The 17,868-nt window shown below is 55.9% G+C and overlaps 6 protein-coding genes across 6 annotated transcripts; 3 read left to right on the top strand and 3 right to left on the bottom strand.

Annotated features, from left to right (window-relative positions):
- Positions 1-118: 118 nt before the first annotated feature.
- On the bottom strand, positions 119-754 carry J3D65DRAFT_632870 (uncharacterized protein; the record flags this gene model as incomplete). The annotated part of the gene is made up of 1 exon (XM_066801069.1): positions 119-754. A coding segment is annotated over exon 1 (438 nt), but the record flags the coding sequence as incomplete, so codon positions are not given.
- A 3,068-nt stretch (positions 755-3,822) lies between these two features.
- On the bottom strand, positions 3,823-6,171 carry J3D65DRAFT_478757 (cora family metal ion transporter-like protein). Its single transcript, XM_066796563.1, has 2 exons — positions 4,588-6,171; positions 3,823-4,541 (listed from the first exon to the last, which is right to left on the bottom strand). Exons 1-2 carry the CDS (start codon positions 6,033-6,035, stop codon positions 3,962-3,964), a joined length of 2,028 nt encoding a protein of 675 aa, XP_066653284.1. The 5' UTR covers positions 6,036-6,171; the 3' UTR covers positions 3,823-3,961.
- A 656-nt stretch (positions 6,172-6,827) lies between these two features.
- J3D65DRAFT_632861 (microsomal signal peptidase 12 kDa subunit-domain-containing protein) lies at positions 6,828-7,743 on the top strand. Its single transcript, XM_066801067.1, has 3 exons — positions 6,828-7,162; positions 7,212-7,271; positions 7,320-7,743. The coding sequence occupies exons 1-3, from the start codon at positions 6,833-6,835 to the stop codon at positions 7,518-7,520; spliced, it is 591 nt and encodes a 196-aa protein (XP_066653283.1). The 5' UTR covers positions 6,828-6,832; the 3' UTR covers positions 7,521-7,743.
- J3D65DRAFT_632859 (uncharacterized protein) lies at positions 7,539-8,391 on the bottom strand. The gene is made up of 4 exons (XM_066801066.1): positions 8,098-8,391; positions 7,971-8,049; positions 7,853-7,923; positions 7,539-7,806 (listed from the first exon to the last, which is right to left on the bottom strand). Exons 1-4 carry the CDS (start codon positions 8,197-8,199, stop codon positions 7,708-7,710), a joined length of 351 nt encoding a protein of 116 aa, XP_066653282.1. The 5' UTR covers positions 8,200-8,391; the 3' UTR covers positions 7,539-7,707.
- Positions 8,392-12,887: 4,496 nt separating this feature from the next.
- Positions 12,888-14,165, top strand: J3D65DRAFT_478738 (uncharacterized protein). Its single transcript, XM_066796562.1, has one exon. It carries the CDS (start codon positions 13,153-13,155, stop codon positions 13,822-13,824), a length of 672 nt encoding a protein of 223 aa, XP_066653281.1. The 5' UTR covers positions 12,888-13,152; the 3' UTR covers positions 13,825-14,165.
- Positions 13,935-16,361, top strand: J3D65DRAFT_478727 (uncharacterized protein). The gene is made up of 4 exons (XM_066796561.1): positions 13,935-14,137; positions 14,186-14,197; positions 14,245-14,612; positions 14,682-16,361. Exons 1-4 carry the CDS (start codon positions 14,044-14,046, stop codon positions 16,269-16,271), a joined length of 2,064 nt encoding a protein of 687 aa, XP_066653280.1. The 5' UTR covers positions 13,935-14,043; the 3' UTR covers positions 16,272-16,361.
- Positions 16,362-17,868: the final 1,507 nt, after the last annotated feature.

The raw sequence follows: 17,868 nt of genomic DNA, 5'->3' as shown, positions 1-17,868 counted from the left end.
AAGAAGTTGTTTCCACGAGGCAGCGGGCGCTCAAAGACGGGCGGTTTGCAACCAAGGAAGCGATTGTGCGGTTGCAACTGTGTCAGGGGCGATTGCTGGAATAGTTCGAGAAGCAGAAGCACAAGGCGTCTTTTGTCTAGGTCGCAAAAAGTCGGATTTGAAGGGCGGGCGGCGGCAGCAGAAGGGCGGGCGGGGCGGTGTCTCGGGGAGGAATGGGAGGAACGACCCAAAAAGAGGAGAACAGGGTTCGTGAGCGGCGAAGCAGGCTGGAGCGGCGCAGGAAGACGGTAAATGAGGAATCGTTGGTGGTGGCAGACGTTGGAGGTGAAGTCAGAGCAATGTGATGCGATGGCGGCCTGGGACAGCCGCGCATCCATCGCACCTGGGCGGTCCAGCACGGCACGTGTTCGGCGCTTCTTGGCGGGCAGGGCATATTGCTCGGGGAAAACCAACGACGACGTCGGATCGAAATGTTGATACGGATCGGATTCTACGCTGTCCATCAACCCGTCTTTGCCATGGGAAAGTGGATCTGCTGATTGCGGGCAACGGCCAAAGACGACGGCTGACTCGAGCCCCAGGAACTCCAGTCTTGCCCGCCGACCAAGCCACCACCACATCCCGCTACTTGTTGCCTCTCTTCACCACCATCGCCATCGTCTTTCTTTGTTGCTTCTCGTGGCCCGTCATGGCCGGCAATATCGCCGTCACCATGATGCGCTAGCTCGGGCCCGCCATGTTGGTTCCTTTATGCGCTACAAGAGCATCCCAAGCCCCCGCCCCCCCCCCCCCCCCCCCCCCAGCCGACGACTGCAGTCCTAGTCCAATGACAATGCCTCGACTGCTCCAGCACCATCAGGCCTCTCATCCTCGGCTGTGCCGCTTCAAAAGACGAAACTTTGAACCGCCTGTCCGGTTACACTGCCAGATCAGGTCCAGCATCTGGCCGGCCATCTCTCCTCGTCATCAACGCGAATCGGTCCTACTCCCTCTTGCCCAAGCTTCTACGATGCTGGCTAGACCACTGCCCTCTCCGCGCTGAAGAGCTCGTTATCAGTTGGATCTCGATCGTTGCCCTGGATGCCCTGGGTCCTGACTCGCTGCTTGCACCTACCTTGTTGCAACCTCATCCCATCGCTTACTAGCGGTTTTTGCGGACTCTGACCACCATCGAGACTAGACCGTGGGCCCAGGCATTTGTGCACCTCTCCTGTCATCAGGTTGTGCCACGAGCATGTGCGGTACATTGCATCAAGCAAGGAAGCCAAGCAGGCCACCCCGACAAGCAGCGGAACCCGCGCATTTGAAAGAAAAAAAAGCATGTTTGGCGCCATGGTATTCTGAGGGGGAGCTGGAATTTCCCATGAGCCTACCCGGGTCGGACAGATGGCATTTTCCCTTTTGCAAACAACCCAGCCCCCGTCATTTTTTATCCCGGTCATCCTCGTGAGCTCCAATCGGAACACACGGTACGCCGGCACGCCCGTCCGGCAGGGCTGCACTCATTACCCCATGCGACCATTAAAGTTTGTCAGCTGCGGAATTGGTCCTGTGTGCGAGCAAAACGGCTTGACCGCGCCATGACAGGAGACGTGCCGCCACAGTGGGTGTCGACAGAAATGAGACCTGGCAATGCGAGTGCATCTAGGGAGCATTCCTTTGCTGCCACAGTTACGCCTCAGCAGCATTCATTGACCACGACTGAGCTGCGCTTAGGGAGCAGTCATTCATTGCCGCAGTCAGACCCAGGAAGTCAAGTCTCATTTCTTTCGACACCCGCTGTGCCGCCATCGGCAAAGGGACTGTCCCACAGCTGACTCGCTGTTAGTCCAGATGATGTCCAAAACCTGCCGTCCCGACGCCGACACGTGGTATTGACTTTCCAGAGTTCGCAGTCCACTGATGCAATGGCAAGAAAATTGGATGTCCAGACATGCCTTTTCAATTCCCATCCCATCACAAACGTTTTGTGTCATTTGTGGCCGTCCCTTTTTTCGTCCTGCTCCTTTGCTTGCCCTCATTTCGAAGAACGAGGTGGCGCCGCTCGGATTTTAAGCCCCGAAGCAGCTACAGCCTTTTCCTCTCGCAGTGTCTATCGTGAACCCCATGAGGAGTTCTGGTTCCGTGGTCTTGCAACCTGCTGATTCGTCTGTCAATGTTTGCCACTATTGCAATTGGCATGGGGGCATCTTGGGAACTTCCTTGATCAGCATCTGCAACGGCAACAGGAAGTCTCTCGGCTGTTAAAGCCCGATGCTGTTGCGATTGGCACGGAGGCATCTTGATAAGTATCTGCGAAGAGAATGAGCAGTCCCATTACTTGCTTTTCAGAACATTCCTTTTCCATTTTTCATATGCCAAGAGCTCCCCCTCTCTCCTGACCAAGCATCCCATCACCGTGTCCCCGACTCAGTTCACCACTATCCGCATCAGTCTCTTCCACTGCCAAGCAGGAGCTCGCCTCGCGGCCTCAGCCACACATCTCTAGCCCCCCTCCCTAGACGCATGGATATGCCTTTGTCCCACCGCTGGCATTCTGTCAACATCTTTGGCCGTCATCCCCGACACGGCCGCTCCTTGGCACTCTTTCGCGAGAGCAAATGCTCGTCCAACACTTGCTCGGAAGGCGTCAAGGACATGAGCAACGAGAGATTTGGCTTGTTAGGTGTCTGGATCATTGCTAGGCCCCAAAGGCCGCCTAAAAGCGTAAACCGTCGGCATAGAAGGGTGCTCTGCCGAAGCAGGATGCCTGCGCAGAACGAAGGGCAATGTTCACACGTGTGGCACGACGGGAATCAACAAAGCAGGAGAGGAAAGCAAACCAAGAGAAAAGTGGCAATTCGAGCCGAGACGCCAATTGAATCTTGTGCGGATTAGTGTGGCGCAGCTTGTCAGGTGTTGAGCCCGTGTACGTTGACGCACTCGCTCCATCGTTCGAACTAAAAGTTTTGTAGCCAAAAACAGCGGAAGGAGATGGTGTGCTTGATGTGTGTAAGTGTGTGTGTTCTGTGAGTCGCGATGTCAGTATTCAACACTTGAGTCTTGAGTGACGTTCAAATGGTGAAAAGGGAGCCAGGCCAGGAAACATCATCTCGATAGAACGAAGATCGGTTTGACTGACTTGGGCACTAGATGACAGGAACGAGAAAAATTGTGTATGTGAGGTGAGTAGGGAGTGAGTCAGCGGACAACACATGTGCATGGACGAGATGCGGCAAACAATCAGCTACTTTTACCATCACGCTCATAACAACACGAGGGTTTACGCTTTTTTTGTACTAAACTATACGGGTGGGTAGGTAGACTATGTATATACGTGGGAGGGCAGGGGAAGAGAAGCCAGAAAGCACGCATCGCATCGCCATCGCCATCGCACCATTCGCACATCCAACCAACCTGAACCTTTGCCAACTCCCATCCTGATCCTCCTATTCCAACTCCTCTTCAAAAAACATCGAAAGCCAAGAAAAAGGCCAAAGTCATCTACCCATCTACAGGCCAACAAGATCGAATCAAGAAGATGACAACTCAAACGAATCGGCAGCGCTAGGAGGAGGGAGTATGGGTTGGTTGATTGATTCCAGGCAGGGGATGAAAAAATTCATTTGAGGATGCAACAACGACAACGACGACCAAAGAGATTGAAATGGCGTCTCGCTCGCTCGCTTGCTGTGCACATGCATGCTCGCTCGCTCGTTTGCGCCTTTTTGCCAATGAGATGAGGAAAGGGGGTTTGGGGGACGAGGTTGACGAAGCTCAAAGGATTACATAGCAAGCAGAAGAGAAGGCAGAACGGAAAGAAGATGAGCTGGCGAATCAAAAAAATGGAACGGGAGCAGAAGAACAGATTGGGGCAAACGTTGAATTAGAAACTGAACCCAAGAAAGTAGCAAGAAACTCAACCGGAGACCACGCCAGAGAAATCTTTTTGACCAGACACACACCAAGAATCTCTTTCTCCTCACACATACTTCATCTTCCTCGCAATGATCAGGCATGTGCACACAAAGGCAGCCATGACACCCAAGACCCCAAAGAACCAAGCCAGCGTGCCGCTTTCCTGGCCCGGGACGGGAATATTCATGCCGAACAGACCGCAGATGAGATTGAGCGGGACGAGAATGGTTGCAATGAGGGTGATTTTGCCCAGCATCTCGTTGACACTGTTGCCCTGCGTCAGGTGGTCGACCGAAATCTGCGCCAGGTAGTTGGAGTGGCTGCGCGACAACATCTTTTCGAAATGACTGAGGTTGCTCATCATGGTCACAACGTGGTCTTGAATGTCGCTGAGGTAGAGACCGACGTCGCCACGAGGAGCCATGTCGTACTGCTCATTGCAACGCTTGGCGAAGCCTTTAATGACGTCGGCCTTGCCGCCGAGGAGTCGCATCATTGACATGACCTTTTTGCGGCATTCGCCAATGCAACGCAAGATTGCCCGACTGTCTTCGGCGCGCGCAGTAAAGACCTGGTCTTCGATCCCATCGGTCTCGTGTTCAATGTCTCGGATAACGGGACCGAAGCTGTCGACAATGTCGTCACTAATTTGGTTAGCAGAGGGACACGTCGTAGGGATGATTGACTTACATGAGAGCATAGCAGATCCAATCAGCGGACAGGGAAATGTAATCCTTGAGCCGGCCAATCCTCTTCCGCACGTTGGATGCGTGCGGGTTTGGCGCAAACGTGAAAGTCAAAAGACCCTCGCGGAAGACGACGGCGTAAACATTGACGGGCTCCAAAAAGTCCTCGCTGGCCTTGTCCACCTGGAAGAAGGAGCGGAAACAGATGAAATAGTATTGCTTGAAAAGCTCCACCTTTTCGCGGGCCTCTTGGGTGAGAATGTCCTCTCTGGTAAGGGGATGGACGCCGAAAGCCTTGCAGATGGCAAAGACTTCCTCCTCAGTGGGACAGAGTATGTCGAGCCACCACATGCCGGAGTCGGGCGGGAGCTCGAATAAGTCCCTGAAAGACTCGCCCGGCATCAGAAGACCGCCTAAGTCAGCAGCGTGAATGGTGTCGTCGAGCTCAGATGAGAAAAACGTCCACCTGTTCGGGTATCCGTCGAGCGTGTTTGTGATTAGGCCCGGGTTTTGAATATTGACATCGGCCTTCTTTTCTTGAAGTTCGGCACCGCTATCGACAGCATCAGGATGCGGCATGTAAGCATCAGCCGACCCGGAAATCTTGGCAACGTCGGCCAACGAAGGCTTCTGGCGCAAGTCGTGAAAGACGCGCTTGGAGTTGGACGACTTGACACTGGCCTTGCTAGGCTTGCGCGAGAGCGGGAGCACAATTGGGTTCTTTGTCCGGCGGCCGCTCTCGGCAACGAACTCCTCTAGCTCTTCAAAGTCGATGCCATACGTCTTTCCAGTTTCTGGTGGAACCGGGAAGCAGACGTCTTCTTCAGCCGAGCTGTGCCGCGAGTTGGTGTCATTGATGGTACCGTGGCGACTCTCCTCGCTAAAGGTGGGCCGGCGCCTCTGGGTGTTCTGGGACACGGTTCGCTGAAGACGCAATTCGACGTCAGAGGGGGCGCGCTGTGAGGTAATCGTTCCAGCGCGATCGCGACGGCGCGGGTCGGCAAAGGCGTCGACTGAGTTTGGCGGAGAAACGGAGCGAGACGACTTGGAAGAGGACCGCGACTTTGACCGGGTGGCCTCTGGGACCAGCGTCACGTCCCTTGGACGGCGAAAGGTGTCCTTTCGCTGGGTCATGGGGCTGATAGAGCCCCGTCGGCCAAAGAAGCCTGCGTTGTCGGAGTCGAGCGGGCTGCGGTCGTCATCCACGATGGCGTTTTCAAAATCTCGCGCAATCAGGCCGTGCCGTTCCAGAGCATCGTTGACGGTCAAGAGATCCCTCCGCTCGGCGTGAGTCAAGTGCTGGCTGTTGGCAGTGCCGCGACGGGAAGCCTGGGGGCTTGGATTGTCCGTGGCGAGCGGGAGGGATTGCGGCTGGTTTCGATGGTCGTCGAGTTCAGACACGGGAGTGCTGAAGCGCGTGTGGGAGTGACCCGACCTGGGCGTGTCGGTCATTTTGACGTCTTACGTCGAGTTGGATTGCGCTAAGTGCGGCAGTGTTTGTGCGAAGCGTCGTCGGACAGACTTGGCGAGCCGCTTGTGAGCGCTCACCGCGTGAAGGCGCTCAACTTGACTGTTTGGCTCGGCGTAGGGATCCGCCCTACACTAAGCCGGTTGTCTCTTTTCCTGGTGAGGTAGTAATACCTCTTCCACCGTCGGAAGCGTACGTAGTATTAAGATGTGGTGTTCAGCTGCAAGCCAAGGGGCCGAGGAAGCAAGAGGGCCAGTTATGGAGGCTTCTTGTCGCCTCCGCTGACCCAGAGGGACGGGCCGAGGAGAGGACGGATGAAGGAGAGCCTGAGAACCTTGATGCCCGCCAACTTGGTGGATTTGAGAGTGTAGAGACGGCGCGGTGCCGGGAATGAAGAAACTTGTTTTGGCGACGGGGCGCGGTCAGCCACTACGGGCTTGGGGCTGCGGACGAGGAGGCGGTCGGTCAGACAAGACTGACAGCGAGCGCGAACGCAGGCCGCAACGGCGGGAACGAGATACGATGCGACGTGTAGATTATGAGGGAATAAAGCCGAGTGAGCGATGGAAAGTGGGCGTTCGGTGCAACTCGACCGGCAGCGAGAGAGACTGATGGGGGACGGCAAGAATTCTTGGGGAAGTGTTGAGAGCCGTGGGCCGTGGGTGGAGAGGAAAACGGAAGAGTAGGACGGCCTTGGCACAAAGCTTTGCCGTCGCCCTAGGCCGCTTCGGGAAGACCAGAAGCTTAGGTGGACCTGGACCTGGACCTGGAGGGCCCTGAGATGCATGACAGCCGCATCAAATTCCCTCAAAGCCTCACGTCCACTCGTTGGCTGCTCTGTTGTAGAACGCGCGAATTACTTCTGCTCCTCCTGCTCCTCCTCCTCATCGTTGTGCAGCTGCGCTATCGCCGCGCCAACTGCGCCAACCCGACCGCTCGCGCGCTCGCCGTCACCATCCCGGCAATCATCACCCGTCGCGAACGGACGCTCCCTTCCGGTCTCTTGGCCTTTGGGCTGAGCTCGCTCCACGTCGTCCATTCCCCTCTCACCATCACAATCATGGCCGACAATTTGCTCGACAAGGCCCGCGACGTCTTCGAGGGCCAAATAGTTGGTCACACCCCCTGCCGCAGCTTCACCATCTGACTTGATTCTCCAGGACTTCGACGGCCAGCGCCTCGCCGAGCTCTTGACGACAGCTCTCCTCACCACTGCCGGCGTAAGCCCCACCCACCCGGGCTGTTTCCTTCCTTTCTAACCTTTCCAGGTTGTCGCCTTTCTCGTCGGCTACTCGACCCAGAACATTGCCCTGACCCTGTGGATTCTCCTCGCCGGCGCAGCCGTTACCTTCCTCGTCGTCGTTCCACCCTGGCCATTTTTCAACAAGAACCCCGTCACATGGCTACCCTCGCACTCGTCGGGGCTGGGCGGTCTTGAAGTCGAGGTAGATGGCCAGCGAGTCACATAGAAGTCTTGAGCATGGGACAGGCGTTGGTAGCCCAAAGGGCTTGGGATTGTGTTTGCTAGAGCCACCGAAGCTCAATGTAACCCTCTTGACTATTTTGCCCCAACGCCGCCAGTGCACGCGTCATTATCATCAGACGACCCTCTTTTGAACCATTCCTGCCCCGAAACCTACGGACTTTGCGGCGCGCTTAGCGTCCGTATTTCTGGAATTCCCAATCGCGGTTGTCGAGCGGGCAGACTTGACGCGTCTTGAGCCATCGCGAAATGCAGTGAAAGTGGAACGCGTGCTAGTCGCCGTTAGCTCCCATTCGTATTTCCAAGCTATCATCTTACGTTGCAGAGACCCCAGGCCACGGTGCACTCCTCGCTAGCCGCCGAAGCTTGGTTTGCTTGACACTCAATGCCTGCCACTCGTCAGATGTGTTATACGGGAGCTGTAATCGCTGCATACAGAGGTCCATGATGTGGTTGCGGCAGATGGCGCAGTTGTCGACGACAATGTCCCAGGCCCACAGCGCGACGGCGTTCCACTGCGCGTGTCAGTGTTGATGTTCCCCAGGCTTTGCGGTTGCTCCCACCTTTTTGACCTCGAACTTCTTCTTGCCCTCGCTGGCACCCTCGGCAGACTTGGAGGCCTTGGCCTTGGTGGGAGGAGCATCAGTCATGTCGACGTCGGCCATGGTGTGGATATGGAGGATGGTGGGGTTTTATGCGCTGGCGGGGTGAAGATGACGGAGGAATGGAGCGCCGGGGCGGAGGTGCGATGGTGGACCCTGGAGCGTGGCAGACGGCGGTCGAATGGAGGTGTTGGTGGTGGTTGTCGATGGATGCGCAGAGTCCGGTAGATAGGTAGGTATGACGGTAGGTCCAGGTAGAGTCGACTGGAGGGAGCTCCCAACCGAAGTTGGCTGGCGCCGCTGACAGCCCGCTACGGGCAGCCCAGTGGGCCCGGGGTTCAGGGCGGGCCGGGTCAGCCGCCGTCGCCGTCGCCGCCCGGCAAAGGCAAGAAGCCGTGACAACTCGTCTCCCACTCTCCCTCTCCCTCTCCCACACCCTTCACCTTCGCTCCACTCACCTCGCGCGCAAGTGGCCATGATTATCAGCTCTCTCCCGCTGCTTTCCATCGTCCGCCCATTCTTATACATGAGCCCCAACCTCTGCGCAACTTCGACCGCCCCTCACCTGACCCACTCTCGACCCCCGCCACGTCCACAAACGCCAACATAGCCAACCACGGCTCCTGTTCCAACCACACGTCACTCTACCACAACCATCGGCCTCAACAGAGAATCCCGTAGACCCTTGAACCGCTCCTCTCTCCGTTCGTTCGCTACCGACCTACTTCCCCACAATGTCAGACCTCATTTCGACACCATCGAGGGGCTCCAAGGTCCACTATCACTCCAACAGCGAAACACCTGCGAGGACAGCCCCCAACCCTTCCGACGCCATCTCCACGCCTGCGCGATCCAGCCAACGTCGTCCGCGTAAGAATCGCGACGGTAGCAACCACAACAATAAACGTCTGTCCAACGCCGACCCCGCAGTCGTACCCGGTTACGTTTCCGAGGGCCACAACATGACTTCAGCGCACACCTACGAAGGATCTGTCTCCGACAGCCCAGCTCCCGCGGCTGGCCAGAAGAATCGCCGGGGCAAGCAGCAGCCTCAGCAGCAGCGATACGGCAATGGCCGCATGTCGCCGCCCAAGGATCTCTCTGCAGCGACCCCGGCCAGGGATAGCGCCTACGCCGGCCCTGCGTTTCATGCCTCCCCAGCGCCATCCGCTCTTCCCATGCCGCGACTGTTTTCCAAGTCGGTTCCAGCAAATGCCGCTCCAGCAACCTTTCAGTCGCGGTTGGACCAAGAATCCGACAGCAGCAGTGGTAGTGAGAATACCGAATCCCCCACCAACACGGATGCTACGCTTGCCACAGAGGCCACTCCGGCGGAGCGCGCTCCTCTTCGTGATGAATCTTCGCCTCTAGACTTTTTCTTCAGGGCGGACAAGGCGGAAAAGGCCCGCAAGGCTAACGCTGCCGGAAATTCTACTCCTCCAGGCAAAGCCCCTCCGCAAATCAACGGAAGGGCTCACGGCCGCAACACTTCAAATGGCGTCTTCAACATGGAGATGGACCATGCGGTTGCCTCTACGCCAAAGCCCGCCTCTCCCAGCCCAATTGTGTCGCGGGAGCGCCTGTCTGCCGCAAGGTCCGTCACGGCGCCTTCGTCACTTCCGAGGAACAATCAAGATTCCGAAAACTACCCGCAGGCGCTCAAGGAACTCTTTTCGTCTTCCAAAAAGGCTCATTCCCAATCTCCAGCGCCCAGCCAAGGTGGTGGCACTCCGTCTCGCCAAGGTCCTGATTTCCACACTCCTTCGCCATTTTACAACCCAGGATCAATCAACAAGGCTCCCGTCACGCCCGCAAACCAGATCAACCTCGAAGCCAATCCGTTCTACTATGGAAACCGCAATCTCTCTCCTCTTTTCCAGGCCGCTCGTGGTGATTCTGCCAAGCGGTCTTCCAACCTCCGTCAGGAATTAGACGTTTCTCCTTCCAACACTGCGGAGCTTGCATCTCGCTCTGAGCCTGTGCTGAAGACTCCCGCACAGCACAAGCTTGACGCTGACGCTGCTTCGCGCAACTACTTGAACTCTCACGTCCAGCGCTCGCCGCTTCCGGACCGTCTCCACATGCCGCAGGCGGTCGGGACCCCACCTCACTCTGGACTCGGATCTCCATTCCACCACAACTCTTCCTCGCCAGCCAGAAATGATTCCGCCCAGACTGACGCCAAGACGATCGAAAACGACCTCAAGCGTCTCCTCAAGCTTCAACTTGTCGATACCTAGTGCAACGGGCGTTTTGGTGCTCAGGATATCTTGGATCTGGGGACTTTTGCACTCCTCTTTTGATTCCATCTCCCGAGTCGTCCGGCTCGGAGCATTCATGCGCATGGTGCCGGGCTCTTTTCAGATCTAAGAATCTCTTTTGTAATTGTACGGCGCTGGGTATCTTCATCTCTCTGCTCTCTAGGACTTTTTTCTTCTTCGACTGCACCAGCGACGGGGTCTCAGGGTTTGATCCGTTCATGCTTTGTGCTGCGGGGCGTTTTCGTTTTCCGTCTGCATGATGGATTTTCGGGTCCTTTGAGGGCTGCAGTTGATGTCCCGGGATTTTTTTGGCGGACCACACTCGCAGCCTCGAGTCTTGAGGGCATTTGAGCTTTCATTTCCTGCTTCTACTCTTTTCCTTTTCTCCCCTGGAGTCGCGGTGTTTCTGTTTTGCTGTTTTTTTTGTTTTCCCTCTTCTGGTACATACAACTTTGCTTCACCTACCCACTTTAATTCGCTCCTTTGCCTCCTCTCCTCACACGCGGCTCATCTACTACTCTTTCCTCTACTTTGTTCACCATCGACGGGACGGGCGGGATGATTTTGCAACAGCCTTGACTTGAACGGGAAACGTTGAGAAAAAAGGCCAGGTGCTCTGGATCGGGGAGTTTTTTTTGATTCATATCACTGGAAAGACGGAGCCACCGGCTGGTCCTGATGCGTCTCAACGATGATACCCAAGTTCATGGGGTTTACGGAGCATTATCATTTGGCTTTTCCTTGAACTCTTGGGGCTTCGGCATACGGACGGGACAGGACGGCATGGACGACGAGAATGGGACACGAGGATTTTTTTCTCTCTCATGCTTTCGTTGGACACGAAGAGTAGATGACGCGGGGTTGAGGGGACCTTTTGACCGGGTAGGAAGAAAGAAAGAAAACTAAAAAAAATAAGGGACATGGATATCTAATAGATGTTTTTGTCCTACATTGTGCTGTCTGCCTGGTGATGCTGAATCGAGGAGTTGAAGTGCTGATAGATTTGACGAGTCGCAGTGGGTGTTGAGCGGAATGAGACCTTGCGGCAGTGCTAGTGCACTCGGGGCGCATTCATTCACTACCGCAGTCATGTCTAGGGAGCAGTCGTTCATTGCTGCAGTCAGATCCAGGGAGTCTCATTTCTTTCGATCCGCTGTAGAGTGTTGTTTACTTCCACGTCTATCTAAGATTCAGTCATCCACCACAAGACCGTGCCCAAGCAGTGGCGAAATCCTTGGGCTCTTGCCGTGGCAGGCGAGTTTGCCTGATTGCGCAAACAATCCGCACGCCGCACGAGCAGATTGAGCTGGACGTCGGTGGACAAGAGTCAGGAACCGCTATCGATACGAACACCCATAGTGCACCTCCTGTGACTTGCATCCAGCAATTCCATCATTGACAACGGGCATGGGCAGCCTCGCGTACAGCCCTACACTACTCCAGGAGACACCGCCCCATGAGATCATGACTGTTGGCACGAGCGAAGCGAATCTAACCCTCAGGTCGTCCAGGTGCCAGTTCTCCGCCAACTTCGTCTTTCCCACTTCCAACCTCGGTCTTCAACGGACGTCATCAGCGTCACCGGTCCGTGGTGGCTCGCGCACGAAGATTCGCTATCCGCTGCTTCCCGCCGTCACTGTGACCTAAGACGAGACCAACGACACAACGAGGCCGCAGACCATGGATGCCGCAAAGACGTGCTTGGCTGGCCGTATTTTCGCCCATCGGCCTTTTGCCTCGACGACCGTTGTTGGGGTTTAAGGTCGCAAACTCGGTCGTAGAGCGACGAGCCGCATCGAGACGGAGCTACGGGTCCGCAGAATAGGGGCAACACCACAGTCCTGCTAGCCGAATTCGTTTGTCAACCACCGTGGCGTCACGATGGGTAAACAAGCGAGGAGCACTGCCTCGCCAGCAATCGCCTCCACGCAAAATCGACAGGCACACGGATGCTTGTCGGCTTCCTTGGGAGGAGACCTGAAGGGATGCCTTAGGTCGCTGTGCGGCTCGTGGGGAAGGATTCCCAAGAATTTGGCCACCACCCACTTCACACCCACATCCGGTACTGCCTCTTTTCTTTTGCGGATCGAAAGGGCGGGTGACTGGGGGTTTTTGCGGGTCGGCGGACTAAACGCGTACTGACAGCTGACTGCTTCCTGGAGAAAGAGCGCAACAGCTCATTGTCACTCCACGCAATTCCTGATGCTAACCCCAGTTTCCATCAGTCCATCCATCACACTCGCGACTTTAGAGTTATTAGGCTGGCCCCGGATAAGCGTGGTGTTTGCTTGACACATGGCTGCACTTGGCACCGCCCTGTTGACTGTCTCACGGCCTGAGGGACTGACGGATATCTTCGCACGCTCTGACGCTGAGAAATCAGGAACACTACGAGCTGCTAGAATACCGAGGCCACAACCAGACCCGATTTTAGTAATACACCGCTACAATTTTGTCGACGCTTCCTTTACGACAATCGACCCAGCAATGTGCTACGCCAATAATTTCTGCATCAAGACTTATGCAAAGCTTTGAGGGGGCAGAAGTCAACCGGGCCCCGGGAGTTCGGAAACAAATACGAAGAAAAATGCCAACTTCACTAGTCCTGATGGGACATGGTTTATCTTTGAGGAGCGTTCACGCGCTTGTGGTGAAGCGGTACCTGAAAGATCTACTTCCAGGGTGCACAGACATTGCGATCAGCACTGCGCGCAGCGTGGCAAGTGGCAGCGGCAAGACTGCCTGATCGAACGACATGCGAGCTCCTTCTGCCATATCCGAGCGCTCCACGGCACGGCGTTACGATGTCATCCGGCATCTGCCTCGGGGAATGGTCAGAAGGAAGACCGGAGTGACGTTGATTGAAGGATTGCTCGCCCCCAAAGGCCACTGGAGAACGGCGCATCTGATACTCGGCCGCAGTCTCAGCACCCGTTTGAAGCTCCACTGGCGTGCAGATGGACCTTGTTGCCTCGTTGAAGACCAGAAGAGGAAAGTCTCCATTTTGGGATGCGGCGTGAAACAAAAATGGGGAACTTGGTGGTTGGACAAGGGTTTGAGGAAAAGAGCAGGGAAGACCCAGCCACGAGCTCCACGGGCGAAAAGGAGTCGGTGGCCAAAACAAACGCTGCAACGCCTGCCAACACCATCCGCGGCTCCAACGAAAAAACAATGGCGGCAGTGGCCCATTCTAAATTTGTTTGACGCCGGCTTGCCGTCTCTGGCAGATCTGCATAAGATGCCGGATGGTCTGCCGGCCAATCATGGGCGGACCGCTGCAGGTACCTGTGCGGATCCGCAGAGGGCAACCTGGGGCCGCAGCAGCCCGCGAAGCCAGCTCTCGAAAAATAATACCGCCGAACACGGTGTGTCTGACGCCTGGCTTGGAGCCATGGCGCTCCACAGGACAATTATGAAAGGGCTGTAGGCAAACAAGGCACACCGACGTGGATGCAGCCACCGTGGATAAGTAGACTGTCCCGCGGAGTACGCTCCTCTTGCTCCATCCGTACGGCTGTCGTCCTTCTTTCTTCCCCGCTACCTTCGCTATAGCGTCCCGTCGTTTGTTTCGTAATTATTGGTCGTTTTACGCAGCGCCATTCCGTCTTTCATTGGTCCAACGTAGTAATTCGACCTGTCCTTCGTTATGTTTTCGCAGCTCGCTCTTTTGCTCGCTGTTGCACTTCCTTCCCTGGCACGGCCGATTAATGACACCCTATTGGATGAGTATGACTATATTAGTAAGTGACTGTCTACTGGACACCCGAGTATTTGGCTGACCTTTTTAGTTGTCGGTGGTGGTGAGTCTCACGGACCAGCTCAATAGAGCTTCAGTTGACCCTATCAGGCGCAAGTGGATTGACTGTAGCCAACCGATTGACCGAGGACTCCAGCGTGACAGTCCTCATTCTCGAAGCCGGGCCCTCGGATCAGAATGAGGAGTGGATCCGTGTACCATACTTTATGGGCAACGATCCCTCGCCTCCTGCAGAAGCACTCTCGGGACACCTTGACTACGACTGGAACTTTGGAACCGAAGAGCAAACTTCGCTCGATGGAGCAACTCGTCACTATCCGCTCGGCCGTGGAATTGGCGGTGGCACCCTGATCAACGGTTTCTTGTGGAACAGGGGCAACGCCGGAGACTATGATGAGTGGGAGACCCTGGGTAACGACGGCTGGAACTGGGATAATATGCTGCAGTACTTTGAAAAGGTAAACATCCGACCCCCTGACCGCGACCGCCTTTGGCTGTCAAGCGTAGTCTTATACTGACTGTATTAGAATGAGAAATTCGCCACCGACGTCACTGCCTCGGACGCCTCAGGGTACTCGATCCCGGCAACGGACTCTAGTGTTCATGGGACTTCAGGGCCAGTCAACGTCAGCTTCCAGGGGTACTTCTACCCTGCCACACAAAACGTCTATGCCGCCCTGAATGAACTCGGCGTGCCCACCGACTCCTCTGATCCCAACAACGGACAGTCGGCTGGCAACTCCTTTTTGCCCATGTCCATGGATCCCACGTCCAAGACTCGATCAGACGCGCGGAGAGCCTTGTACGACCCCGTCGCGTCCAGGGACAACCTCTACATTTCCAACGGCCAGTTCGTCACCAAGCTCAACATTGAGAACGTTGTGCAGCCCGCCAACGAAGCCTCTGTCCGCACGACTTCGCGGGGTCAAGGTGACCACCCTGGTCTCAAACTCAACTCGTTGGTCAACGTCTTGTCCAAGAACGTTAACATTTTCAACTTGATGCCCGTTGGCAGCTTGAAGGACCTCTTTGGTCTCCGGAAGGTTAAGCGTTCTCCCCCTAGGCCTATGCCCAAGCGCGAGAAGAAGGAGAAGCGCGCCTTGCCCAACGTCCGCATCACTGGCGTCGAGTACGGTACTGATGCCGGTGCTACGCGCCAAAACATCACTGCCCGCCGTGAAGTCATCTTGGCCGCCGGTGCCATCCACACACCCCTTTTGCTCCAGCTGTCTGGTATCGGTGACGAATCCTTCTTGTCGTCGATGAACGTGACGACGGCCGTTGATCTGCCTGGCGTTGGAAACAACTACCAGGATCACTTCCAGATCGCGACATACGCCCCCTACGGCAACGAAAGCTTCCCCGTCTGCGAATCGTACGGCGCCGACTCCGTTGCTGACGTATCAAACCGCAACGAGTTTTACAGCAGCCAAACTGGCCCCTGGACGGCTGGAGCACCCAACGGCGTCGCGTTCCCGTCGCTCAAGTCCATGACGACCAACTACAGCACCATTGCGAGCTCGGCTCAGGGGCAGACCAGCGGACAGTACCTCGCCGACAACCTCGACGACACGGTGATTGCAGGCTACGAAAAGCAAAAGGCGCTCCTTGTCGCCAACCTGCAGAACGAGAACCGCAGCCAGTTGGAGATCCTCAACGACAACGCCGGCCACCTGACGTACAGCGTGATGCGGCCCTTCGGCCGCGGCCAGGTCCGCATCCGCAGCAGGAACCCCTTCGACACTCCCGTCATCGACCCCCGCTACGGCAGCAACCCCATCGACCTGCAGTTCTTCATGGAGGCGCTGCGCTTCAACTCGCGGCTGCAGGCCACGGACGCCATGGCGGAGCTGCAGCCGTCCGAGTCGTACCCCACGGCCGCCCAGGTCGCCGACGACGCGCAGCTCATGACGCTCATCAAGCAGGGCATCTTCACCGAGTACCACCCGACGGGCACGGCGTCGATGCTGCCGCTCGACCTGGGCGGCGTCGTCGATGCCCGCCTGAAGGTGTACGGCACGCAGAACCTGCGCATCGTCGACGGAAGCGTGATGCCCATGATTCCGGCCGCGCACTTGCAGGCTTGCATTTACGGCGTTGCTGAAAAGGTGAGATGATAAAGCCCCCATCGGGACGACACTTTACCAGCTATTCCTTGCCCCTCCTTTCTTGCTGTCTTGGAGCATTCACTGACTGCAGCGCCGTGCTGGCGCACTTGAATCTAGGCCGCCGACCTCATCAAAGCCGACGCATCCTCGTCTTCCACCGGATCCTCATCGACGCCATCGGCCACTCCATCAACAGCATCGTCAGTCACCCCGCCCAGCACAGCAACAACAGCACCACCAGCCTCTGCCACTGCCACCACCCCTCCTTCCAGCACCAGCACCAGCACGACCACCACCAGCACTCCAGCCAACCCGCTCGCAGGCCTGATAGACGGAATCGTTGACGCCGGGCAGGACTTGATCGACCACCTCGGCGACGCCGAACGCGAACAGGTGGATGGTGTTTTGAGTGATTTGAACATTGGCCACCAGTGAAAAGAGATAAGAGAGGAGGTGATGCTGACTTGGAGAAAGTGATGATGGAATGTTTCATGAAGAGGGAAGGACAGGAGATGCTGTAAGGTGTGAATGAGGGAGTGATGCTGATGAGACTTTTCATTACTCGTTACGGCCGTTTGTAGGGTAGCGGAGTGGGGGCGAAGGCCTTTGTTTTTTCTTGTTTTTTCTTTTTTTGTTCAGCGTGGCATGGCAAGGCTGGCATGCATCCACGCATGCTTTTTCTGTTGGGATGAGGGAAGAAGAAAGAAGAAAAGAGACGGGGGAAACTAACGGAAGATGACGAGATGGAGCGATTCGGCGCACCACGTCGCTGATGGCGCGTCAGCAGTCGCACACACCGGCCGGCAGGAGTAGGGAGTGTTTACACAACAACAAAAAGCGAAGAAACCAAAAAATGATAATGTCTGCTAAACCCCTCAACCACAGATGATGAGTGGAGCGCACAGCCTCACAGGTATCACTGCTGCAGCGATGGCACAGTGGGTGTCGAAAGAAATTACAACTCCTGGCAATACAACAAGTGTGTCTAGGGAGCGTTCATTCGCTGCTTCGCCTGCGCTCAAGGAGCATTCATTCACTACTCCGCCTGTGCTTAAGGAGCATTCATACACCTATACATGCGCTTAGGAAGTGGTCGTTCATTGCAGCAGACAGACCAGGAGAGCCTCATTTCTTTTGACACCCACTGTGATGGGCAACAACAGTGTACTTCTCGGATCTCATCACGACTCATCTCATTCGCTTGATGTATTTATATACAGGTTCAGCGATAAAAAGGCGACAACGAGCCATCCCACCGACCGACCGACCGACCAAACATTCCACTTACAATCCCCTCATTCATCACCCGCTTCTAAAAGAAACAAAGGCTCCTCCTTCCCATGACCGTACCGATACGAAAGGTACCCAAGGAACGAGCGCAGCCCTGCCCAAAAACGAAACATACACACACCTCACCACCGGTACCACACACGTCTCAGGAATCTAGATAGAATACACACGCGGCATGGCGGTATTGAAGCCACACCACACCACACCGCACTGTAAAGCTGTCGACACCCGTCAATCCAGACAGAAGTGTTTTTGACAGCGGACAAGGATCACAAAAATCATCGCTTTTCTCGTGCTCAACGACGGTGGCCCATAC

This window comes from Phyllosticta citribraziliensis (assembly GCF_038025025.1).
Source record: "Phyllosticta citribraziliensis strain CPC 17464 chromosome Unknown J3D65scaffold_9, whole genome shotgun sequence".
NCBI lineage: Eukaryota > Fungi > Ascomycota > Dothideomycetes > Botryosphaeriales > Phyllostictaceae > Phyllosticta > Phyllosticta citribraziliensis.
Note: the sequence above shows the minus strand (reverse complement) of the source record. Positions and strands in the feature narration are given on the sequence as shown.

Bases quoted from the DNA above. Each gene is read 5' to 3' on its own strand.
- J3D65DRAFT_478757 (XM_066796563.1), bottom strand. From the start codon at position 6,035: ATGACCGACACGCCCAGGTCGGGTCACTCCCACACGCGCTTCAGCACT. The intron at 4,542-4,587 runs GTAAGTCAATCA...TAACCAAATTAG, and splicing joins TGGATCTGCTATGCTCTCAT to TGACGACATTGTCGACAGCT.
- J3D65DRAFT_632861 (XM_066801067.1), top strand. From the start codon at position 6,833: ATGCATGACAGCCGCATCAAATTCCCTCAAAGCCTCACGTCCACTCGT. The intron at 7,163-7,211 runs GTTGGTCACACC...TTGATTCTCCAG, and splicing joins ACGTCTTCGAGGGCCAAATA to GACTTCGACGGCCAGCGCCT. The intron at 7,272-7,319 runs GTAAGCCCCACC...TAACCTTTCCAG, and splicing joins CTCTCCTCACCACTGCCGGC to GTTGTCGCCTTTCTCGTCGG.
- J3D65DRAFT_632859 (XM_066801066.1), bottom strand. From the start codon at position 8,199: ATGGCCGACGTCGACATGACTGATGCTCCTCCCACCAAGGCCAAGGCC. The intron at 8,050-8,097 runs GTGGGAGCAACC...TGACACGCGCAG, and splicing joins AGAAGTTCGAGGTCAAAAAG to TGGAACGCCGTCGCGCTGTG. The intron at 7,807-7,852 runs GTAAGATGATAG...AACGGCGACTAG, and splicing joins TGGCCTGGGGTCTCTGCAAC to CACGCGTTCCACTTTCACTG.
- J3D65DRAFT_478738 (XM_066796562.1), top strand. From the start codon at position 13,153: ATGCGAGCTCCTTCTGCCATATCCGAGCGCTCCACGGCACGGCGTTAC.
- J3D65DRAFT_478727 (XM_066796561.1), top strand. From the start codon at position 14,044: ATGTTTTCGCAGCTCGCTCTTTTGCTCGCTGTTGCACTTCCTTCCCTG. The intron at 14,613-14,681 runs GTAAACATCCGA...TGACTGTATTAG, and splicing joins TGCTGCAGTACTTTGAAAAG to AATGAGAAATTCGCCACCGA.